General features: G+C 36.3%; 1 protein-coding gene across 1 annotated transcript in view; it reads right to left on the bottom strand.

The window, feature by feature from the left end:
* Nucleotides 1-5,218: 5,218 nt before the first annotated feature.
* The window catches only part of GREB1L (GREB1 like retinoic acid receptor coactivator), a 70,502-nt gene continuing 54,289 nt past the window's right edge, over nucleotides 5,219-21,431 (bottom strand). Inside the window, exons 21-32 of the mRNA XM_015820543.1 lie at nucleotides 19,794-20,347; nucleotides 18,106-18,208; nucleotides 17,565-17,720; nucleotides 17,295-17,434; nucleotides 15,837-15,998; nucleotides 14,408-14,612; nucleotides 13,752-13,917; nucleotides 11,708-11,935; nucleotides 10,717-10,858; nucleotides 7,649-7,849; nucleotides 7,058-7,196; nucleotides 5,219-5,484 (exon numbers count right to left, since the gene is read on the bottom strand). Coding sequence (XP_015676029.1) covers nucleotides 5,321-5,484; nucleotides 7,058-7,196; nucleotides 7,649-7,849; nucleotides 10,717-10,858; nucleotides 11,708-11,935; nucleotides 13,752-13,917; nucleotides 14,408-14,612; nucleotides 15,837-15,998; nucleotides 17,295-17,434; nucleotides 17,565-17,720; nucleotides 18,106-18,208; nucleotides 19,794-20,347 — 2,360 coding nt within the window. The 3' untranslated portion in view covers nucleotides 5,219-5,320. The remainder of the gene's footprint in view (nucleotides 5,485-7,057; nucleotides 7,197-7,648; nucleotides 7,850-10,716; nucleotides 10,859-11,707; nucleotides 11,936-13,751; nucleotides 13,918-14,407; nucleotides 14,613-15,836; nucleotides 15,999-17,294; nucleotides 17,435-17,564; nucleotides 17,721-18,105; nucleotides 18,209-19,793; nucleotides 20,348-21,431) is intronic.

The following is a 21,431-nucleotide window of genomic DNA, read 5'->3' as shown; positions in this document are numbered from 1 at the left end:
TGTAACAGCAGCCATGTATTTTGTAAGTTTGTGTGTATTGTTTAGAAGCTGCTATGGCTGTCTTTGTAATTATGAAGCATTATATGAGCTTTGAAAAAGGCAATAGCTTTTTAACAAAGAGCTGCTTTGTTCTGCTCCTGTGCATAATAAAACTCCTTGCAAATGCTGTAGCATTGCTTCCTGACATAGATAACTAAGCATCTACAGTCACCTTGGATTAATGATTAGCTAGTACAAGTTTAACTATTAGCTTATGTATCAGCTATTTGAGTAATTATTAAGTTTATTGTATCAGTAATTGATCAAAATAAAAATTCTGAGGAATCAATATAGTGTAAACCTAATAAACATAAGTAGCATTTAATTGATTAACTATTGACATGGTGCAGAATCTGACCATAAAACAGAAGTACATCTAGCTATTTCAACAGTGGAGAAATAATATGATCTCTGCTTTAGACTAATAAGTGTATTATATGAATTGAATCAGGTTCCCCATAAAAGGATCTGTTACATTGGTCTACACATATTAACAGTGGGAATATTAAATATTTGTTTTCCAGTAGGATTGATGACCTACAGTAAAGGCTCTTATATCCTTTAACTGGTTACTTCTAAATTACAATTAGAGGTTAGTTCCCTCATGCACAGAGTGGACAACAATTACACTACTCTTTTTGAAGCTTGATAAAACTTGATGTCACCAATATGTATCCTGCAGGTCCATTTAGTCCTATCTAATCCCAAGCAATACTTTTTTCCATCAACAAAGGGGCATCTTGGGGACATACTAAAATTGCAACTTCTTGGTGATATTTGAGGACCTATGCCAATATAAAGGAAAGTTTAAATATTTATACACTGGTTCCTACTTATATGGATTTGTACCTTCACATAAGGCTAGGCTTCTGAAATGGACAAAAAAGTAACCTAGCATACTTTTATCTGAAGTGATACAAACAGCATAATATATGTCAGTGTTTTTTAACTATGGCAACTCTTAAGATGTGTGGACTTCGACTCCCAGAATTCCCCAACCCACATGCCAGGAGAGTTGAAGTCCACACATTTTAAAGTTGCCAAGCTGAAAAACCACTGATTTTAGACGCTATTGTATTCCGAAAGTGTAATTACTCAAAATAATTGTGAAACATTATTTCTAATTTTTTAAATTCTAATTCTAAACTAAAAATGTACATCAATTCCCTTTAACAAAATTAGAAGAACAAGCAACGCAAAACCAAATTAAAAGATTGGATTGTATAATGGAAATAGAGGCTTAAAAGTATTTCATTCATGTAGACCCACAGAGAGTTTGCACTATATTAAGACCAACACTTCAAAGATAATAACATTACTGAATTTAATGAAAGAACATTATAAACATACTATAGACATAATTGCAGACAACTTCAGTTAAAATAAATGTGAGGTAGACTGACTAGTGAAGCTAAATTCACCATGTTTTGGTTGAAAGGGTTTTCACCAAGGACTGCTTCAAATCTGAAGAACTTCCTATAGAGCGAGTAGCTCTATGTAGGAAACAAGATAAACATGAATTGTTGACAAGCTGAATTTGGAGATATATATATATATATATATATATATATATATATATATATATATATATATATATATATATTCGCGTGCTTTATTTCTTGAAAGTTTATCTCAGTAGGAAACGGGTCAAGTGTGAAGCAGTCCTAAGAGAACAACATTTTTTTTAGAGATCACATAAAGTAATTGTATAAATTACAGAAATAGAATCTGAGTCATTTTTTAAAAAAATTACAGATTATATTCAGTATAACCTGGGACTTGTCAATTATTTATATTTAACGAGCTCACAGGTAAAATAATGCTGGCCTTTTAATACATTCATATCACCTTGCTACAAGGCTTGTAAATGAAATATCATCATCAAAACATTTGGTATCTTGCTCTGATCTCCTATCCCACTTATCACATTCAGAATTTATTTCACTGTATTACAGAAAACTTAACATTGAGGTTGTGAAGACATTTACTGAAGAGGTTTCAAAAAATATTTAACCACAACTCTTCTGTCTTTGCTTTCGTGAAACTATGTTGAACTATCGATTGTTCTTGTCCAATTTAGAAAATATCTTTTAAGATCTTTCCACACAATCACACAAAACATTGCTTAGTAATAAGAGAGAGTACAGCTTTCATACATCAATCAATGATAAACAAACAAAATATATTCCTGCACAATTTGTTCAACAGGGAGTGCACTAGTAAACTAAATAAAAACTGCACAATTTGAATAGCTTGTGAATTAAACACTTCATGCTGTGATTACAACTCAACAGTAGAAAAAACCATGTGGTGCATCAAATAAAATAAGAATCTGCTACTCAGGAAATACATTTTCTTATGTATAAAACATAGTGTTTACTCAGATATTGTAACCACTTACATTCTCCTTCAGATATGGCCCCAAACCCCGATTGTGTGAAAAGACCCTTTATCCCTAAATTCTCAGCTTCTATTTTTATACTCTTTATTAAGGGTCAAAGCACCTGGAATTTTAAGAACATAGTGCAAACTTCAAATATATAAAGAAGATTTCAAAAGCTTTCAATCTGCAAAATTTGCAGTAAAATGGCAACTCTTTGGAAACATTTACAAATTATGTTCAGCCTCATAAAACCACAATGAAACATAGATTATCTGACATCCCCTACTTGTAACTTTTATGCAAATTTCTATTCCCCAAATGTAAAGGTACTTATTAAAGTATAAGGCAAATATTATAAGGGTACTAAAAAAGAATATACTAAAGTAAACAATTGTTCATTTGAAATATGCTACATTTATGTAAAAGTACAATAAAAACAATAGATTTGAAAACCATTACTTCCCTTTCAACTTCAATATATTATGCTTTTCATTATTTGTAAACAGCTCTTTCACAAAGTAAAAAAAGTTGCATGATTAACACTTTGTTCTAAATGCAGTTTGGGCAGGTGCTTCATTTGAAAGTTGCAGGTATCATTGTTTGTATTTAAACAGCCCCAAACAAATTGCTATTTGTTTTCACCATCTTATGAAATAGGCTGCACAACTTTAAATATCTGTGCAAGAAATGTAAGATTTGTGTCCAAAGGAAGAACTACAGTAAAGGATAACATAAAAAGAAATTGAAAACTGACTAACAAGGAGGAAATAAGGGAATTCTGTCTACAGGTAGTACTCGACTTACAACAGTTCATTTAGTGATCGTTCAAAGTTACAACAGCACTGAAAAAAGTGGCTTATGACCGTTTTTCACAGTTACAAACTTTGCAGCATCCCCATGGTCATGTGATCAAAATTCAGATGCTGGGCAACTGTTTCATATTTATGACCTTCGCTATGTTCCAGGGTCATGTGATCACCTTTTGCAACTTTCTGACAAGCAAAGTCAACGGGGAAACCAGATTCACTTAACAGCCAAGTTGCTAATTTATCAACTGCAGTGATTCACTTAACTGAGTCAAGAAAGGTCATAAAATAACAAACGTCTCACTTAACAACAGAAATTTGGGGTCAATTGTAGTCATAAGTCAAGCACTACCTGTATTATTAACTGCAATATGAAGACCTGATTGTACTAGACTCATTTAAACACTCAGCATATTTCACAGCACAAAGTGCTGGTGCAAAGAACCTCACTTTTACACAACTTAATGCCTATTTAAAATTTAATACATCTCTTTCTCTCTAATTCAAACAAATAAAAAGTACAGGGCTTGATCCAGTCAAGCACATACACGGTATTTGCATATGAAGGAGTTGTGCTAAGCTCAAGAATGCTCCAGTTCTCCCATTCCCCACCAAAGTACACACCTGTGCAAGCAGTGCAAGAGGCATTGCAGCAAGAGATACTCTGGACCTACCTCCCATATCCCAATTCTGTGCCATCTAAAATTACTTGAGCTTTGGAACAGAAGCATGGCGCCAAGGTGGCAGATCCAGACAGGAATACCGCCCTGTTATGGTGCCTCCATTTGGCCAGTTGCTCACACAGGCAAGTAGGGGGAACAGAGCTGTATGAGCCCCACTGGGCCAGTGTTCAACTGCTTCAAATCCTGTAGACTGGCCCACTTTTCTAGGTGTGTTTTAGATAGTTGGAAAGCATGGCATCTGTTGCTGGTCCCAATTCAATGGAAAGTGATTCCTAAAGGACTTTTATAATTTAATTACATAATAAAGTACTAAGCCCTGTTATTCCTGTTCTGTGCTCAGTCTCTTCATCATAGAATAGTAAAATGCTCTTCATAAAGCACAAAACTAACATTTTCTATCCCCAGTACTTGAGAAAGCTGAAGCATGTGAGGCATCCACTGCAGAAACAATTCCAGGAATTTCAGCTATGCAAGAAACAAGAAGGTTATTTAGCCATTTCAAAACAACATACCATACACACTGAGGACAGAAATCATTGGTGGAGCTTAAATACACTGAGGAAACAATATGCAAAAGCTATCTATTTAGGCTGGCTGAGCAGATGCTTTTCAAACTATGGTCCATGATGATCTGAGTGCAAAAAGCAGGTTTGGATGCAGCCTCTCCTTTGGGATCCAGTTCCATATATATTGTCGAAGGAAAAAAGTTATCGTATCACCTGCACAGATTCTCTCTTCACATAGGATGTCTGGATTTAAATCAATAACGATAGCCCAAACCTGCATCTTTATATAAATGCCTGCCATACATTCACTGATTTGTTCAGGCTTTTGTAGTAAACGTTTTAACTTTTGTGGAAACTTTGCCAAAACAGTTTCAATACAGAAAAAAAATAACAAACCTTCACCTAACACTGCACAGAAAGTGAATAAAGATTATTCTTTCAAACACAAATATCTTGTGTTTTGTAGTTTTAAACCCCTGAGTTAGACCGTACCAAAAGTACAGATATGAAGAGAAATGGACAGCATTCCTCAATACATTATCTTCAGATGATCCCACTTGTCTTGTATGGGCCTCATGTAACTCAAGCTGGCAGAGATCGAACGTAATTTCATCCCCCCCTCCCCTTGAAAAGATTTCTCCATATCTTAGTCACAGTGGGTACATCATCTTCTAAATCAGTGATCCCGAAGGAATTAACTTGAGATCAATGCTCTTTCAATCATAAAATAAGAGAGAAAACTTCTAAAACTAGGCCTGAAATTGGGGAAATCCTTAAAATAGTGATTGAACACAAGTCTTAGGTTGCACTTTACTCCACAGTGATTGTACATTAACTGAAATAAGGAAAAAGATATAATCCAGCTCATTAGGTTCTCCTGTGTCCTGTGCCATTGGCTCAAGCTTATATATGGCGCCCAGTCAGAAAATAGAGTGGCTTGTCATCAGAGCTGTTAGCCGTTTGGAATTCATCTCTCAGACGGAACTGCCACTCATCTTCCAGCTCTAATCGGACAATGGTTTGACGCAAGGAGCTCCTGTCTTGGCATATCACACACAGTGTTGCACCTAAAATTAAAAGATAAAATTAAATAGCATACAGTTTATACCACAGTTTAATTTCCCCAACATTTATCTTCTGTGATTGCTCTCTATTGCTTGGAAACATTATTGCACCCTTAAAAGAAAGTAATATTAAAGAGTAATAGTAAATGGTCTGGCGCAATGGCCAGAATGTAGTATTGCAGGCAAACTCTGCTCACAGCCAGAAGTTTGATCCTAACTGGCTCAAGATTGACTCAGCCGTCCAGCCTTCCAAGGTCAGTAAAATGAGGATCCAAATTGTTGGGGGCAATATGCCAACATAAATTGTCCAGAGTGCTGTAAAGTACTATGTGGAGGTATATAAGTCTAAATCAGGGGTTCTCAACCTTGGCAACTTTAAGACTTGTGGACTTCAACTCCCAGAATTCCTCAGCCAGCTTTGCTGAGAGTTGAAGTCCACAAGTCTTAAAGTTGCCAAGGTTGAGAACCCCTGGTCTAAATGCTATTGCTAATATTAAAGAGAAATAGAATTCTGTTATTGCTATTGAATATTTTGCCTTTTTTCTGTCAAATGGCTAGACCACAGGAGACAATACAAATGTCCTCAACTTATGAGTAGAAAGTTCAGGGCAGGCTGCACAGTGACTCCTTTGGGTCATGGGATAAGGACGGAAAGGAGCTCAAGATGAAACTCAGCTACATTCCAGGGAACTGACCAACTGCCTCTCTCCTACAGAAGCATATCAAATGTGATCACATTCCGTTCAGTTTTCAGAGAGAGATTGTGCTGATGGACAGAGCCTCAGGCTCTTTACATAGGTTTTCCAGTATTTCAGGAATAAAAAAATAGATAACTTCTAGGATATTAAGAAGCAGCTAATTCAAAATTATTTAATATGTTCCCAAAAAATAGAGAACAGACCGTACGTAAATGAGTATGCATTTAAGAACCAAGGTTGAGACTATTTTGCTTCTGGCTTTTTCATGTTTTAGGTGTAAAGGTGCTGGAGAATCAGAAAGTGAAAGTGGGACTGGAACTGGAGGACAACGCTGCTTTTCATTACTCTTCTACAACTTTGTCAAATAAGGGTCGTTACATTCTTGTGGAAAACGAAAGAACTCTTATGAATTCCAGAGGGGTTTAGCAGAGAGGTTTATTTGCGCAGGTTCAGAGGCATATAGAGATAGGCAATTCTGAACGAGGAGGGCGGGATTAGACTTCAGTTTTTATACTACCCTTCTTTCAGGAACAAAGGGACTACACATGGTAATACACTGTAATACATTTGGACCGTTTCTCACGGGCATACAATGGAAGGTTTTGCTACATACAAAGTATCCATGTGCAATGCGCATTTGGTTAGCCACATATTACTGACACAGAACTTTCCCAGTGAATTTTCCCAGTGATTATGCATTACATTATTCTAGCAATTATGCAGACAAGTCATTATTCGAGTTATGCAGACAAACCATTATTCTAATAACTGTTCATTTTACTACATTAACATTGCACAGCATATAATGGCAATTTTGGGGAGTTTAATCTATCCTTGTTAGGGACCAGTCAGCAAGTTCTATACAGAAATCACATTACCTTTCAGGAATTTGAACCTTTTAAGAAAGTCTGGTCCAACGAAGGAGTCACAAAGGTAGAGAAGAAGACCACTGAAAAACACCCCTTCGCAGTTCACATTAACTGAATGTGGCCGTGAACTTACATAGCAAAGAGCTACCTATACCAGAAAATGGGAACAGATACATACATTTAAGTCTTCTGTCTTTAAAATGTTCCTACCTCAACATGAATATAAATATCTCATCAAATTCGCTTTAAGGATCAACAGTTAACAATAACTGTTTCCAAAATGCACAAGTCAGTTTAAGAAAACTGGAGCAAAAATGGTTTAAACAGTAAAAATAGATGGAAAGAATCTACAATATGCCTAAGAGCATTAGATTGTTTATCCAAACGTTTTAAAAGAGAGAGAGTAAAATATCCGGGCGAATGGTTCTCAACATTCAAAATATCGATAAAGCAATTAAAAAGAGTAATATCGGTGCTTCAGCTTTACCAATAAAAGATAAAAGTCTCAAGATTGGAATTGCCTTCCCACATTCACTCTTTTCAAAGAGAAGCCTTTATTTTTCTACTGAGTTGTAAAATACAAAGTTTCTGTATACATACCTGAGGCCCAATATTCAAATAACAATCAACAGCTAAGACAGGGTTTTTAAAGTTGTAGATGGCCTTTGGGAAAAGCTTGTATGTGGCATATTGAAGGAACTTCTCTAAAAGAAACTGAGCTGGAGCTGCCAACAGGGTGTGCTCACTGTCTGGAGCACAAACATACTGAAGAGGTATTAGTGGAGTCAAACTTTCTGAAACCTAGACAGGAAAACAATACATCCATGTGAAATATACTGAATATATTTAGGAAGCTCAGGTTGCAACTAGCATTCAACTATCAGTTTAAAATGTTGGGCAGACTGGAAAAAAAATAAGAAAAAAATGGAGCCAAGCTTAAACAGTGTTTGGCACACTATCCTTCTGTGGACCTTCTCTTGTGGGCAGTGGTTGCCTATGCTAAATAAGTACATAAAACTGGAAGTGGTACCCAGCAACAGTAACAACACAGATCAGTGATGCTGGACAGCCAGCACTTCCTACACAGGAGGAGAGCCAGTTTGGTCTAGTGGTGAAGGTACCAGGCTAAAAACCAGAAGGGTATGAGTTCTAGTTCCACCTTAGGCATGAAAAAACATTTATAAAACTATTATTTATAAAATTAATAAAATTGGAAAATAAATAAACAAGATGGGGGGGGAACCAGTAAGAAAGAATTAAAATAATTCTATAACAGGCACTCATATTTTTACAGGGACTGTGTAAATAAGCAAACAAATAAAAAATCCCCCTTAGAAAGAATTTTAGTATGAGTGCCCAAAACATTTCATATCTGTGAATTTCACATTCATAGTAAATTATTCCTAACATTTTCAGTTATGAACTTAAAACACTTGTGTCAAAATCAAAACAGGCCTTGTTAAAACATGAAACACTTCTAAAATAATGAGAGCTATAGATTGCAGCAACCTCTTTTGAACTCAAACTATTTCAAATTCAAAATGTTTTATAACCCCAAAGGTTTTTTGTGAGTTTTCATTATTATTTTTTAAAAGCAACCTTTATCCTAGGCCTGATTCCTGTACTGCACTACAGTTTCTTAGAAGTATTCTTTGAAATCAGCCAGGTAGCAAATAGCACATGTGCCAACTGCAGAAGGAAAAATATCTATCAAATATGGTTATATTTGATTTCTTGTTTATGGATCCAATGATTAGCCTATTTGATAGCAATCTGAATAGCTGAATGATTATCAAGAAAGAAATAGAAGGCCATGTGAATAGAAAAAGATGAGCACAGAGCACAATTGATAAACAGAGTTCCTGTACAAAGCTAAAATATTTCATGATATATGTCAGTGGTGGCGAACCTATGGCACGCGTGCCAGAGGTGGCACTTGTTGGAGACCTTTCTGTGGGCACACGTGCCATTGCCCCAGCCTTGTCTCCCCCCACGACCCTCTCCTCATCAGCAGCCCCCCTGGAGGAGTCACCCCTGAGCGTGGCCCACGTGGAGCAGCGCAGCCAAGGACATGGCAGCCAGGCGGTGTAGACAAGACTCTGCCCTCACGCCCCATCGCGCACAGTTGATGCTGCGGGGTGCGGGCAGAGTGTGGCTGCCATGGCGCTGCTGGGCGATCTGTGGCGGGCCCTGGAAGTGGTGAGTGGCCCTGCGGACAGGCAGGGTGGGGGATGGTGTGGGGGCAGAGCAGGGGCATGGCAGGGGGTGGAGCGGGGGGCCGGGCCAGGTTTTGGGCACTCGGTCTCTAAAAGGTTCGCCATCACTGATATATGTAAAGCAAATAGATGGAAAAAAGACTAATAAGATTGCATCACATGGAGAAGTCAGCAAGTACTGTATATATATATACATATATCAATATACTGTAACCAATTAATAAGTAAAGCAATGGCTTGAAATGGAAGGACACCAGAGACTATAAGTCATAAAACTTATTCATATAGAACAGTGTTTCTCAACCTTGACAATTTTAAGGCATGTGGACTTCAACTCCCAGAATTCCACAGCCAGCATTGCTGGCTGTGGAATTCTGGGAGTTGAAGTCCACATGCTTTAAAATTGTCAAGGTTGAGAAACACTGATATAGAACAAGAAATTCTTTCCCTCCCTTTTCATCTAATAGGATCTGGTCCTATCAACTAAGAGATTATAAACCTTACAGAAGAGCCCATTAGATGTGGTGGGGTGGAATCTAGTGCCAATTGCACTGTTCTGGATAATCCAGTGAACATGTTTATCTGATAGTGAGATGATCAGGACATGAACCAGCTGTTTTGTCATTTGGACACCTATACAAAGTCAAGTGGGATTGATACCATTTGGGCATCAAACGAGATGCTTGAGGCACATCCATGTTGATGACCTAGAGCAGAACACAATGCAAAGTAACACATTTCCAGGACTTTCCCACCAGAGAGTTGGTGCCAATAGCTATGTAGGGATGGGGGAAGAAAAAGTTGCTGGGTACTCTCACTCATCTGATTTCCTTCCTTTCTCCAGAGATCTTCCCACAAGAAAATTCCCCTTTTCTGGAAAAGTGCAGATTCTGGATTGCTGGACTGATTTTCTTTTGTTTTTCTAGAACCCTATCAAGTGACTAGATACAAATGGAAGGAAAACATTGAGGAAACCCAGTTCTTTATTAGGGAAGTTTTACCACAACAAATATTTGTGAGTTGAACCAAGACCATTAAGAGTATTAAGAGTATCCATCAATAGATGATCAAGTTCTAAAAGGACTAGTACCATTTATAAAAGCAGTTGTATGATTTTTTTACGATTTCTTATTTTAGTAATGTATTTTAATGACTGGGAAAGGAAGGTAGGTTACTCCTTTCATTAAAGAGGCCATAAATAACAATAATAATTACATTAAGTTTGTATGTCACCTGACTCCCAATGACTCGCCAATCAATTGCAAATCAATCAGATCAACCAGACCTTACCGTGACCCATTGCCAAGCACTGAATGTACCCTTGGACCACTACCCCTGAAAGATCAATGATTTGTCCCTTGGAAACCTTTCCCCATATCTATGACTTCATAAGGAAATGGAAATAGGGAGAAGAGAAGGGAATATAAAAAAGCATTTTCTTTTTCCACTCACCATGATTTTAGGCTTAATATCAAAGTCTTTTTGACCGCCAACCTGGATATGTTTCTTCATAAGACTGAAGTTGTTAAAACAACAGATAAGCAAGCCACTGCTGTTTGTTCTCAGATTAAAATCTACATCTTCACAGAAATACCTAAACAAATGAACACAGATTTACATGTGGTTATATGTAACCTAATGCTCTCCTAATATGTTGATACTACAATTCCTAGAATTTTTCTCTGATATTAGATATGCTCATTGAGACTTTATAGAGCTGAAATCTTAGTGGAAATCATAAGCTTAGGAAACTAATTAGGACGTCTAGCTTAGAATTCTACAATACAAAATAACAACAAAAGACTGTAAATGTACAAATGTTTTACTGTTAGTGCTCCATATAATTTACACACTAAGATATAGTCACTTGCTTAGAGGCTTCACATACATCGCCTCCCAAATAAAACATTTAAAACAATGCTAACACAATGTGTTCCTTCTTCCTACCAGATTATAGCCCCTGGGAAGACAAGTGAATTTCCTCGGTCCCAATTCTGAATCTTGGATAGTAAATGAGTTCCAAATAACAATTTTCACCTGCACAATGTCCCAATAGCAAGCTGCTAAAGAGGTACGGTATCAATTACACCAGGCAGAAAAATTATTTTGCCTCCTCTCACTCCCCACCCCTTATTAATATTCATTCAATCTGATGAAATAAAATGCTGGTGAAAATCTCATGGATAAAATATGATATTCTTGCGCCTGAATCTCTACAAAGTGCTCAGGAGGAATGGAGGCAAGCTTTCTGCCCTTCATTATGCAATCCTCTTTCCAGCAGATATCAACCTCCTACTTCACCATGTTTCAAATAACTAATAAGGGAAAATGTTATGTAGGAACTTCTCTTATTAGAGAAAATGTAGGCAGGCAAGGACAAGGAGAGAAAATACATGAAGACATCCAAGCTAGCACCATATTTGACTTGCATACTTTTACCCACCTGTTCAGATCATATTGCACATTTTGGGTCAGGTCTATGTTAAGCAGTATAAAATCATGTATGTGGCATCTGGAAAAGGGGACTTTGGGTGCTCTAGAATTCAATTTGCTGTTCCATTTCTGGATGCCCACTATTGCATAATGGACAATTTTGGGTGTGGCTTCAATATGCTGTAGAACACTCTTTAGAGATACATTTTTACTGGTTGATCCTTGATCCATACACTGACTACTGAAAGGCAAAAAGCCAAAACATATGATTATATTACATCACAGTGATATCTACAACACATAGGTAAAGATAATGTGCTTAGGAAATAAACATGTAAAATGGTACAACAAATGCAGCAATCTCCTTGGATCACTGAGAACTAGACTTAAGCTGCCATTCTATGGCCTTTCAGTATTTTAAGCTAATCAAGAAGTGGCTATTTTTATGAAGATACTAGTACTGGGTATCTTAGGGGACTTCCAGATAGCACCATTTTCACTGCCCAATATATCTCAATTGTTTTCAAGCAGATTGTGTGGTTGTCTCCTTCAGATTTCAGCATGTAGAAAATAGACAAGGAACATCAATGTTTTATATCTGATCAAAAAAAGGATGCAAAAAATTATCATGTCCTCAGTTTATCATTCCAACATTTTCCATTTTGGAAGAACAAAATTCTCTTACACCCTCTACTTCCTGGAAAAGGGAAACAAAACAAATTGCTCGCAGCAGCCTCCAATCCATATTTTCAATTCACTGTGTGAGCTTTCAGTCACCTGCAAAACATCTTACTGTAGAATGAAGCTGCATGATACCAAGCCATCATTCCATCTGAATTAAATATACCATTAGGAACAGTGAAAGTGGCATGAGATTGTGACATGAATTTTGCAACTAAGCACTTTGCCCAAATCTTCTAGCCATTGTTGTAAGTTACTGCATGTAGGGAAGCAATAAACAGCCTGTATAGTCAGACATTAGCAACAGAGTTCTTTGAGGGAAGGCAGTATTGGAGCACCCAAAATCTTCTCTCTCATACACCAACTCCATACAAAAAAAATTATATGCACTCTCTTTTAGGAGGTAGTAAGGTCTTCAAAAATTGAGAAAATGTATAGGGTTGTTGTAAATGGACAATGCAATAATGCTAATTTAAGACCACCGACTTTCAGAAGATAGAGATTCCATCGAATGCATCCAAACAGATGCCACAAAACGCATTCCAAAACAATTATAATTTGAAAGAAAGAAAGAAAGAAAGAAAGAAAGAAAGAAAGAAAGAAAGAAAGAAAGATGGAATGAAAGGTGAACAACCAAGTCAAAGAAATCAGAGCAGAACCTGTATTTGTTGTTACCTATGTTTTCTATACAATTACATTTGGACTAGTCTGCCATGGTAGTAAATTTACAATGGGTGTATAAAGTACATAGAGAAGAGGTCAGTGAGTATAGACACTGAACTATAGTCACAATTTGGACAGTTAACTAAGAATGAGAAATATAAAAGGGAAAAAGACACAGAACTAAAAACATGGATCTTAAACCAATAGAGTTCCAAGTTAAATATAGGGTAATCATGCAACCATCAAAGTATACTATCACGTCTCTATTAAATTCATTAATGGGCACATACTACTGCATTATAATATTGAATAACGGCTTTAAAATCAGAAAGATAAACCACAGAATACAATTGAGATTATTCTTAGCATAATTGCCCTTTATTTTTAAAAAAGCTCTTAATTTCAAACAGTAAATACAGCTAAGGTGCCGAACAGTGTTTCAAGCATTTTAGTCACTTTGGTGCAATATTTATATGAAAGCTTTCTTATATGCTTTCTTAACAAAGCAAAGGTGCCAGCTTACTAATTCGACCCTGTGGTCATAAAATATCCTATTTTAGATGCCTAAATGAATATCTATTTCATGTTATCAAATATCATCATCACAGCAAACTTGCCCTTTCTTGCCTTGAACCAGTGGATATGCCATTAAGACTGATCCAAGATTCTGCTCCTAGTCCTTAGTGCCACATCAGCCTTGACAAACTTACCTAGATTGTTCTTGGACAACATGACTGTTCCATAAGACACAAGAATCATCCATGACAACAATAAATGGCCAAACACACTGACGTTTAACTCCCAGTTCCTCCAAACGATTTCTTTCCAGTTCCAGGTTATGGTAAGAAAGTTCTTTAATTAGGAATCTGGCAGCACCTGAAAATAGATAACAGGGAGACTGATTTTTCTGATTTTCTGAGTGGCAAAAAGAGCTTGAAAAGTCCAAAGAGGAACAGATTCTAAATTAAAGCTAGATTGTTTTTCTCAATCTCAGTAACTTTAAGATACAAAGTAGGGGGGTTTTTTTTCTTTCTTTCTTATATTTTTAGTTTGTTTCTCTATTTTTTCAAGGTTTTTTTAAGTTTAAAGTTTGAAGATTGGTTAATTGTGCATCTATGACTTTTTTAAAAAAAATAAAATTCTTGTTTTTAAAAAGTAATAAAATGTACATGAATTTAACAATAGACATAAAGATGCTACAAAGAATGGAAATTATAACTATTTAAAAGTTTACTGTTAACTAGATTGAAATCTTTTTATACAATTGCAGAAACACTCATCTGTCCTTATCATGGATTTTTCTCTCTTCTTTCCAGCTTGCAAACAAAATGAAAATATCCATATTCTAGACTCTCGTCTTACTCACCAACTCCTGCATTGTTGAACATGCCAGGTAGAACCAGCATGATATGGTTGGGCCAATATTTGCGGTAAAGTGGCATTTCATATTCCTTGACCACAAGAAGATGGAGGTGGCTGATGCCTTCCATAGCATGATAAAGATTCAAGAGACCATGTTCATGACGTCCACTTGAAGGGGTAAAAATAGGACTCTTTACTGTATTCAAATTCTGCAGGATGACAAGCCAAATGAGATATAATGTGTCTCATATATGTACTCATTGTCCATGATTTTAATGTTACTTACTTTCAGGACTATGTGATACACAAAAAAAATCATGCTGGGAGAATTCTGCCAACTGGAACATTCTTCAACTTTCATTGTCTTCTCTCCTACCCCATAAATATTGTGAAGAATAATTTTAAATCGTTATGTAGCTATATAACATAGAATTCATGTATGTTGGTTTTATTCCTAAAAGAAAACCTGGATAAGTTGAGATCAGTTTATAAAACTGAGAGATGGAGGGGGGGGGGGCTGATAGTGAGTATCTAAAGTACCTACTAATGTATCAGTACTTTGAATCCAGAAAACCCTCATGGTGCACCCTGAATGTAATCTCACCAAATGGCAAAATCTCACCTGTAATGGTTGTGATCCTCTATCTAGATTAAAATTGGGTGGGGGGAGCAGAATTTTCAGAAAGCAGACTTTTTAACAATGATCTGTAGTACTGTCATCCTTTCAAGTTAGGTCAAGAAACAAATATCACAATGAATACCAAAACTCTACTTTCTTGATATAATTATAATATCATAAAATTGAAAGCATGGCAGCATTTCTATTTCCCACCCTCTTACACTAAATAGAGATGAAGTTTCTTGAGCTTCTTTCTCCGCCTTCCTGTTTTTATGAAATAAAATTGTTTTCCTAATGGCTGCTGCCATCTTTGTACTTCTCTACTAGCTGGGGAAGGGAGCTCTATAGTTCCTGCTCCCAGCATCCATTCTCAATGCTTGCTGGTTTCCCACTGAAAGTAGTGAAAGAAATCCACAATCTTGCACAGCACTTTTTAGTCCCTATATATCTTTGGTTTTTCATGCATACATGGATATGGACGTACACATTTATTTTATTTTATTTATTTTACAAAATTTATATGCCGCCCTTCTCCCCATGGGACTCAGGGCGGCTCACAGCATGTTAAAACAATATACAGAATTACCCCTTCTAAAAACCAATTAAAATCCAAATATTAGTGGCCTCAACCTTGAGCAACAAGTTGCTGCTTATATGGCTGAAAAAATCGAACCCATCCATGGGTTAATTGAAGGTAATGAAAAAGGGACCTAGTTCAGATTCTGGAATTGAGTATTGGCCTCTTAGATATATTCTTTTATACTTGCATGTATCTATATAGCTCACCACCTCAGTCAAAACACATTTCACTAACCTTATCAGACACAAGAGGAAGACGCATGCTTTCCAAATGCCTGCCCTGTTTGCTGAAGACAAAATAGTTTTCTTTGGATTTAGGAATGATAAAATGTAGCTGAATCTCTTCTCCTAACATTGAGGATGAGAATGTAAAGGCATGTAGGGTAGAATCAGACATCTGCATACAAGGGAGAAAAAAATATCGTAACACACTAAAGAGACCAACTGCCAGTATTAACCAGCTTTAGTTTGTTGGGCTTTATTATCAAATATATATGTGGACAGAATATTTGGATTACTCTTATGAAAATATCAGCAAAATAGGGTCTGTTTTCAATAAATGAGATTTTGCAAGAATAGGGTGCATGCTGTTTGGCTCATCTTCATTTTGCATCACAATTTAGGGTAAGAAGAATGTTTTCATATTGCTAGTAAAACCTTGCCCATAGTCTCATCATAATGAATATGGGCTAAAGCTATGTAATGCTTTCAGAAGAGATCATAATAATAATAATAAAGTTGGAAGGGACCTTGGAGGTCATCAAGTCCAACCCCCTGCTCAGGCAGGTAACCCTAAACCGTTTCGGACAAATGGCTGTCCAGTTTCTTCTTAAAAACTTCCAGTGTTGGAGCATTCACCGCTTCTGGAGGCAGGTTGTTCCACTGGTTAATTGTTCTAACTGTCAGGAAGTTTCTCCTTAGTTCTAGGTTGCTTCTCTCTTTGGTTAGTTTCCAAATCATTTAAACATGAGCCAGCTGCAGCACACTGCTGGCTCATATTTAAATGATTGTCCACTAGGACTCTGAGATCCCTCTCACAGTTACTACTGTTGAGCAAGGTATCTCCTATACTATACCTGTATATTTGGTTTTTCTTGCCTAAATGTAGAACCTTACTTTTTTCACCACTGAATTTCATTTTGTTAGATAGCGGCCAGTGTTCAAGTCTGTCCAGATCCTCCTGTATCCTAAGCCTGTCTTCTGGAGTGTTGGCTATTCCTGCCAATTTGGTGTCGTCTGCAAATTTGGTGAGTTCCCCATCTATCCCCTCGTCCAGATCGTTGATGAAGATGTTGAAGAGCACTGGGTCCAGAACAGAGCCCTGGGGTACCCCACTACACACTTCGGGCACCCCACTACACACTTTCAGAACACACAGGAATATGAATATAGCATTTAACTGCAACATAGATAAATGTTTCCAGCATCACATGAATATAGCAGATACCTGTACAATCCAAAAAAATGACACAACTGTGTTAATGAGTAATCGAGCTGTGTTCATATTTCTGCGTTTTTTAAAGAACCTTTTCCACCGAAAGCCAAAGCATCTGCAAGCATGTATTTAACATACAATAACTTTTTCCAAAAGAGAAGCACCACTAAGCTTAAAATGAAATATTACTCTTAGAAACTATTTTTTTTTCCTCAAGGGGGCCCTGATGGAAAAAATAATGCCTGTTAGAAGCATTACCGGAGCCGAAGGATTTGTGTCCATATATTGATGGCACTGTTCACAGTGGTGGAAAGTATTGTAAGCTGCATACTTAGTCAGCATCATAGAAACAGTATTGCGCTTTCTGGATTCTTCAACTTTGGTTTCTTTGTTAGGTTCTGTGGACAAAGGCAATAAAAGGAAAAAGAGCCAACTTAATACATCCTAAAAATTATTTGTTAAAATACGCCGATAAAATTTCTGAAAAACTAGTTAGAAAGAAGAAACTACAATTTAGTGTTCCCTCACCCTGCTTTATTTTTTGCAGTTGCTCTGTGTAGACTGGACTCATAAGAACATATTTGGGATCATGCACACTGAGATCAAAATTCATTTTCCTGACAATTTCAATGTCAGGCCACTGATCACTGCTAGCCTGGGCAATTTCATTTTCTTCCGTATGATCTAAAACAAAATATGAATAACTAGTTAATACCCAAATCATAGTTTTATGTTATCTAAATTCCTCTTACAGATTACAATGATATTTCAATAATTATCACAATTACAATTTTAAGTATATAAAAACTATAAAGTCTTTTAGAGAAATTAGACAAATGTCTCTAAAAGTAATATTTTATCATCAGGGAATGTATCAGGGAGAATTTTGGTCAAGAATAATTTGATATTCTTAGTTCTGATTTGACATTACTCCTTCCACTTTTTTCTGCTAACACAAGACCAAATTTGTATTACAGGAGTTGGTTTTCTCTTTTCAGAGTACTGTAAGCTTCACACCTATTAAATAGAATTGTCTTCAGAAATTGGAACAGAGGCCCTTAGTACTCACTGATATTAATATCTTCCTCATCATACACGTCTACCTCCAGCAATCTGATCAGCATTCGAAAGAGAATTCGTAGGAACTGCAAATAAGAGCCAGTTTTCCCAACCTAAATAATGATAAAAAAACAGTTTCTAAAAATATACTATCAGAAAAGTGTATTCATTTCGTTCTGGAATCTCCTGCTTCAATCATTTCAAAAAAGAATCATTGTATATTCAAGCTGTGACAAACAAAATGTATGTGTGGCAGTACATTTTAGAGCACCAAGTATCTATTAAGTGGGGGTTCAGAATATTAATTTTTTAAATAAAAATTTACCTAGCTTGTTGCACAATGAATTTTTCAAAAGCAATAGTTATGCCTTAAAGTTCTTTCAGATAAAAATCTGAGATGTCAATAATTCATGAGCAACTTATAAAATCAAATCATTCGTCACAGAAATCTTTCTTTAATTAATATGCTTACTTGCCCCAACTTTCATTGCTGTAATTTACTGAAGATTCAGTGATTTCTTGCAGATAAAGTCTCTAGAGCAGAAAATTATATGCTTACATTTTGACTTATTTAACAAAACAAAGATTCAGATTACAAAACCTTCACATGACTTCCAACTATTTGATTCAAATATTATTAGCTAATATTAATATTATTTAAATCAATGTCAGACATAATCAGCTCTTCTTCTCTTAGTGGAATAAAATGCTCAATATTAATTCATTTATCCATTCTTTTTCCCCCTTACTATCCAATATCAAATATTTTAATCAATACAGGACTGATTCATTCGTGCAAATATATTATCAGTTGTTGGAAATTATTTTTATTTAAATCACGTTTTTATCCATTTTTAAAAGAACAGAGAGATTTTCAAGTCCTATGCTTCATGTAAAGTTCATCACTTCTTTTAAAAAAACCTCTTTTCATTAAAACCTGAGGGAGGAACATGACAATAGTACAAGACTAACATGAACTAAGTTATTATAGTAATTGTGAATTACTACACATTGCAATTTTTCCTAAACATCTATGAACGACAAGCTTTCCTGGTTATTTTTATTAATGTCCATGAAGGAAGGACATAGTCATAGAAACAAGCAGCATGCACTAATTTGTTGCTCATCCTTACAAATATGCAGAAGCATGTAAAATTCAATTAAGAAACACACAGTTAAGTAACCTGGTACCAGCTCTGCTCTGAATCCAATGAAGATGCAACCACATCTGCTCTAAAACATAGATTTCATGGCTTGATTATACACAGGTTAATAGGGGAAAAGACCCAGCATAGTGTGCAAATGTTACTGGAAGGTCATTGGTTTGGGCCCAACTGACATCACAACAATCATAAATTTCACCCCAAGGATGTAGTGATTCACACTATAACAGAAACATTATTACAGCCTGGAATAAAAGATTCCAAGGAGTTTACATGCTCTAAATAGCCACAGTTGCTTATAAATTATATTTCTCAAACTGTATTTTATCATTAATAAGTGTGAATTACTAAACATTTTATTATTTCTTATTTTGTAACAGCACCTTCCTTAACCTACTTAGATGTTTTGGGATTTCTACTTCCAGAATTCCTAACCAACATCATTCAAAGGTGGGAAATCTCAGACAAATCTTCCCAACTCATCTAGAAGGAGACAGACTGGAGAAGTCTGGTCTGCCCCATAATATCTATTTACCTGAGGTGGCCCTGTAAGAAGTAGCCGTCGTGGATGAAAACTCCTGCTGCTACTGGTTTCACCATGGTTGCTGTAGTCTGCATGGTGTTGCCGTGCAGCAGTCCACTGTCGGTAGTAAAGAGACTGCTCTTCACTGGTCATATCCTTTTGAAGCAAAGGCCTTAGTGAGCTCACCCAAGACACGTCGGCATGAGGTAACAAAGCAGAAGAAAAAGATGGCTGCCCACTTTTCTGTGAGCCAAGGAAGCAATAGGCAGCTTTTGACAAGATCACAATTCGGGGTAAGCATATGTGTAATGTCTTGCAATTTTTCACTGGCTGGTTAGGCCATCGGAAGGTCTGGCTGATCGAAGGGGAAGCTGATGACAATTTAGATGTGGTGCTGCTGGCTATCTGGTTGGCTAGAGAGTCACATTCTTGTTTCAAAGACTCCCCAGCAGCAAAGCCTTCATCAACAGAGCTAGTAGCAACATTCTGGAAGTTCATAGACAGTGACGGTTTTTGAGACTTGTCTGTGGCACTAGAGGAGCTTACTCCATTTTCTGCTATAGAACCTGGAAGGTAGATTGAAAGGAAGGAAAAGGAAGGGCTGAAGGATATTCAGTAACAATATAACGCATAGTACATTGTCCTGCAACTTCTATACTGAAAATATCCAGCTTACACTTGCAACTTTGGAACAGCACAAAAGATCAGGACAGGATAGGTAAATAGATGTGAACAGAGAATGAGTTCTATAGTACACATTTAACGACATATGGAAGTGTAAACAGAACAGTCCATATCATCACATTCCTACAATTTGTAAAAGGTATAGGAAGTCTATCATCAGCAAAAATATGGCAGGAATCGGCAAATGTTTAATGGGTAAACCTCATTCCACAAAATACTTTGACAAAGAAAATAATGAAATGTTTTTTCTAAAAAATTCTAAAAAATAATGAAAAATGTTTCTAAAAGATACATTACAAATGGCCAGAATCTGTGAAATATCACAACGTAGATTCATGCAAGATTTAAGTACCACAAAATTTCAGCCATGTAATCTAGAAATGTGTCATTGTAGCACTATGTTGTCAAACTATTAGTATACAATGTTTACTATTAGTATACAAGGATTCATGTATAAAAAATGTTATCAATTTTTTTCTTCACTCAGCTCTGTGATGTTAACAGGAACTAGGCAGCAAAAAAATAAAAATAATTTGCACTGTGAAGCTAAAACATTTTGCCTTTTGTCAATAGTACATGAGCAAGACCTGAAAAGAGAAATCTTACAGCAGCAGTGTTTATTCTGTCAGCCAGAAAATCACTGGAACACTGGATTACCAAGTCTAGGCCCAGGAAAGTTCCTTTTTATTTAAATCAGTATATATTCAACCTTTTAAAAGATGTTATGAGATTACAATTAGGCACTGGAATTATGATCTCCCTATCATAAGTTCCCCTGTGCCACTAGTCAGTATAACCTCATTCAGTATTAACTGAAACTAAACATTGTTATTAAGGACTTAAAAACAGCATTTGAGTACCAACCTTTAATGTAGTTTGTTTATGGCTTAGTGCGCTGTATATAATTTGACAATTTGGATTTAATAAATTATGGATACACAAGCCATATTTTATTGTACTGTGGAA

Source organism: Protobothrops mucrosquamatus, unplaced genomic scaffold (genome assembly GCF_001527695.2).
Source record: "Protobothrops mucrosquamatus isolate PMUCROS unplaced genomic scaffold, P.Mucros_1.0 scaffold_11, whole genome shotgun sequence".
In the NCBI taxonomy this organism is placed as follows: Eukaryota; Metazoa; Chordata; class Lepidosauria; order Squamata; family Viperidae; genus Protobothrops; species Protobothrops mucrosquamatus.
This window is presented reverse-complemented; position numbering and strand designations above follow the sequence as displayed.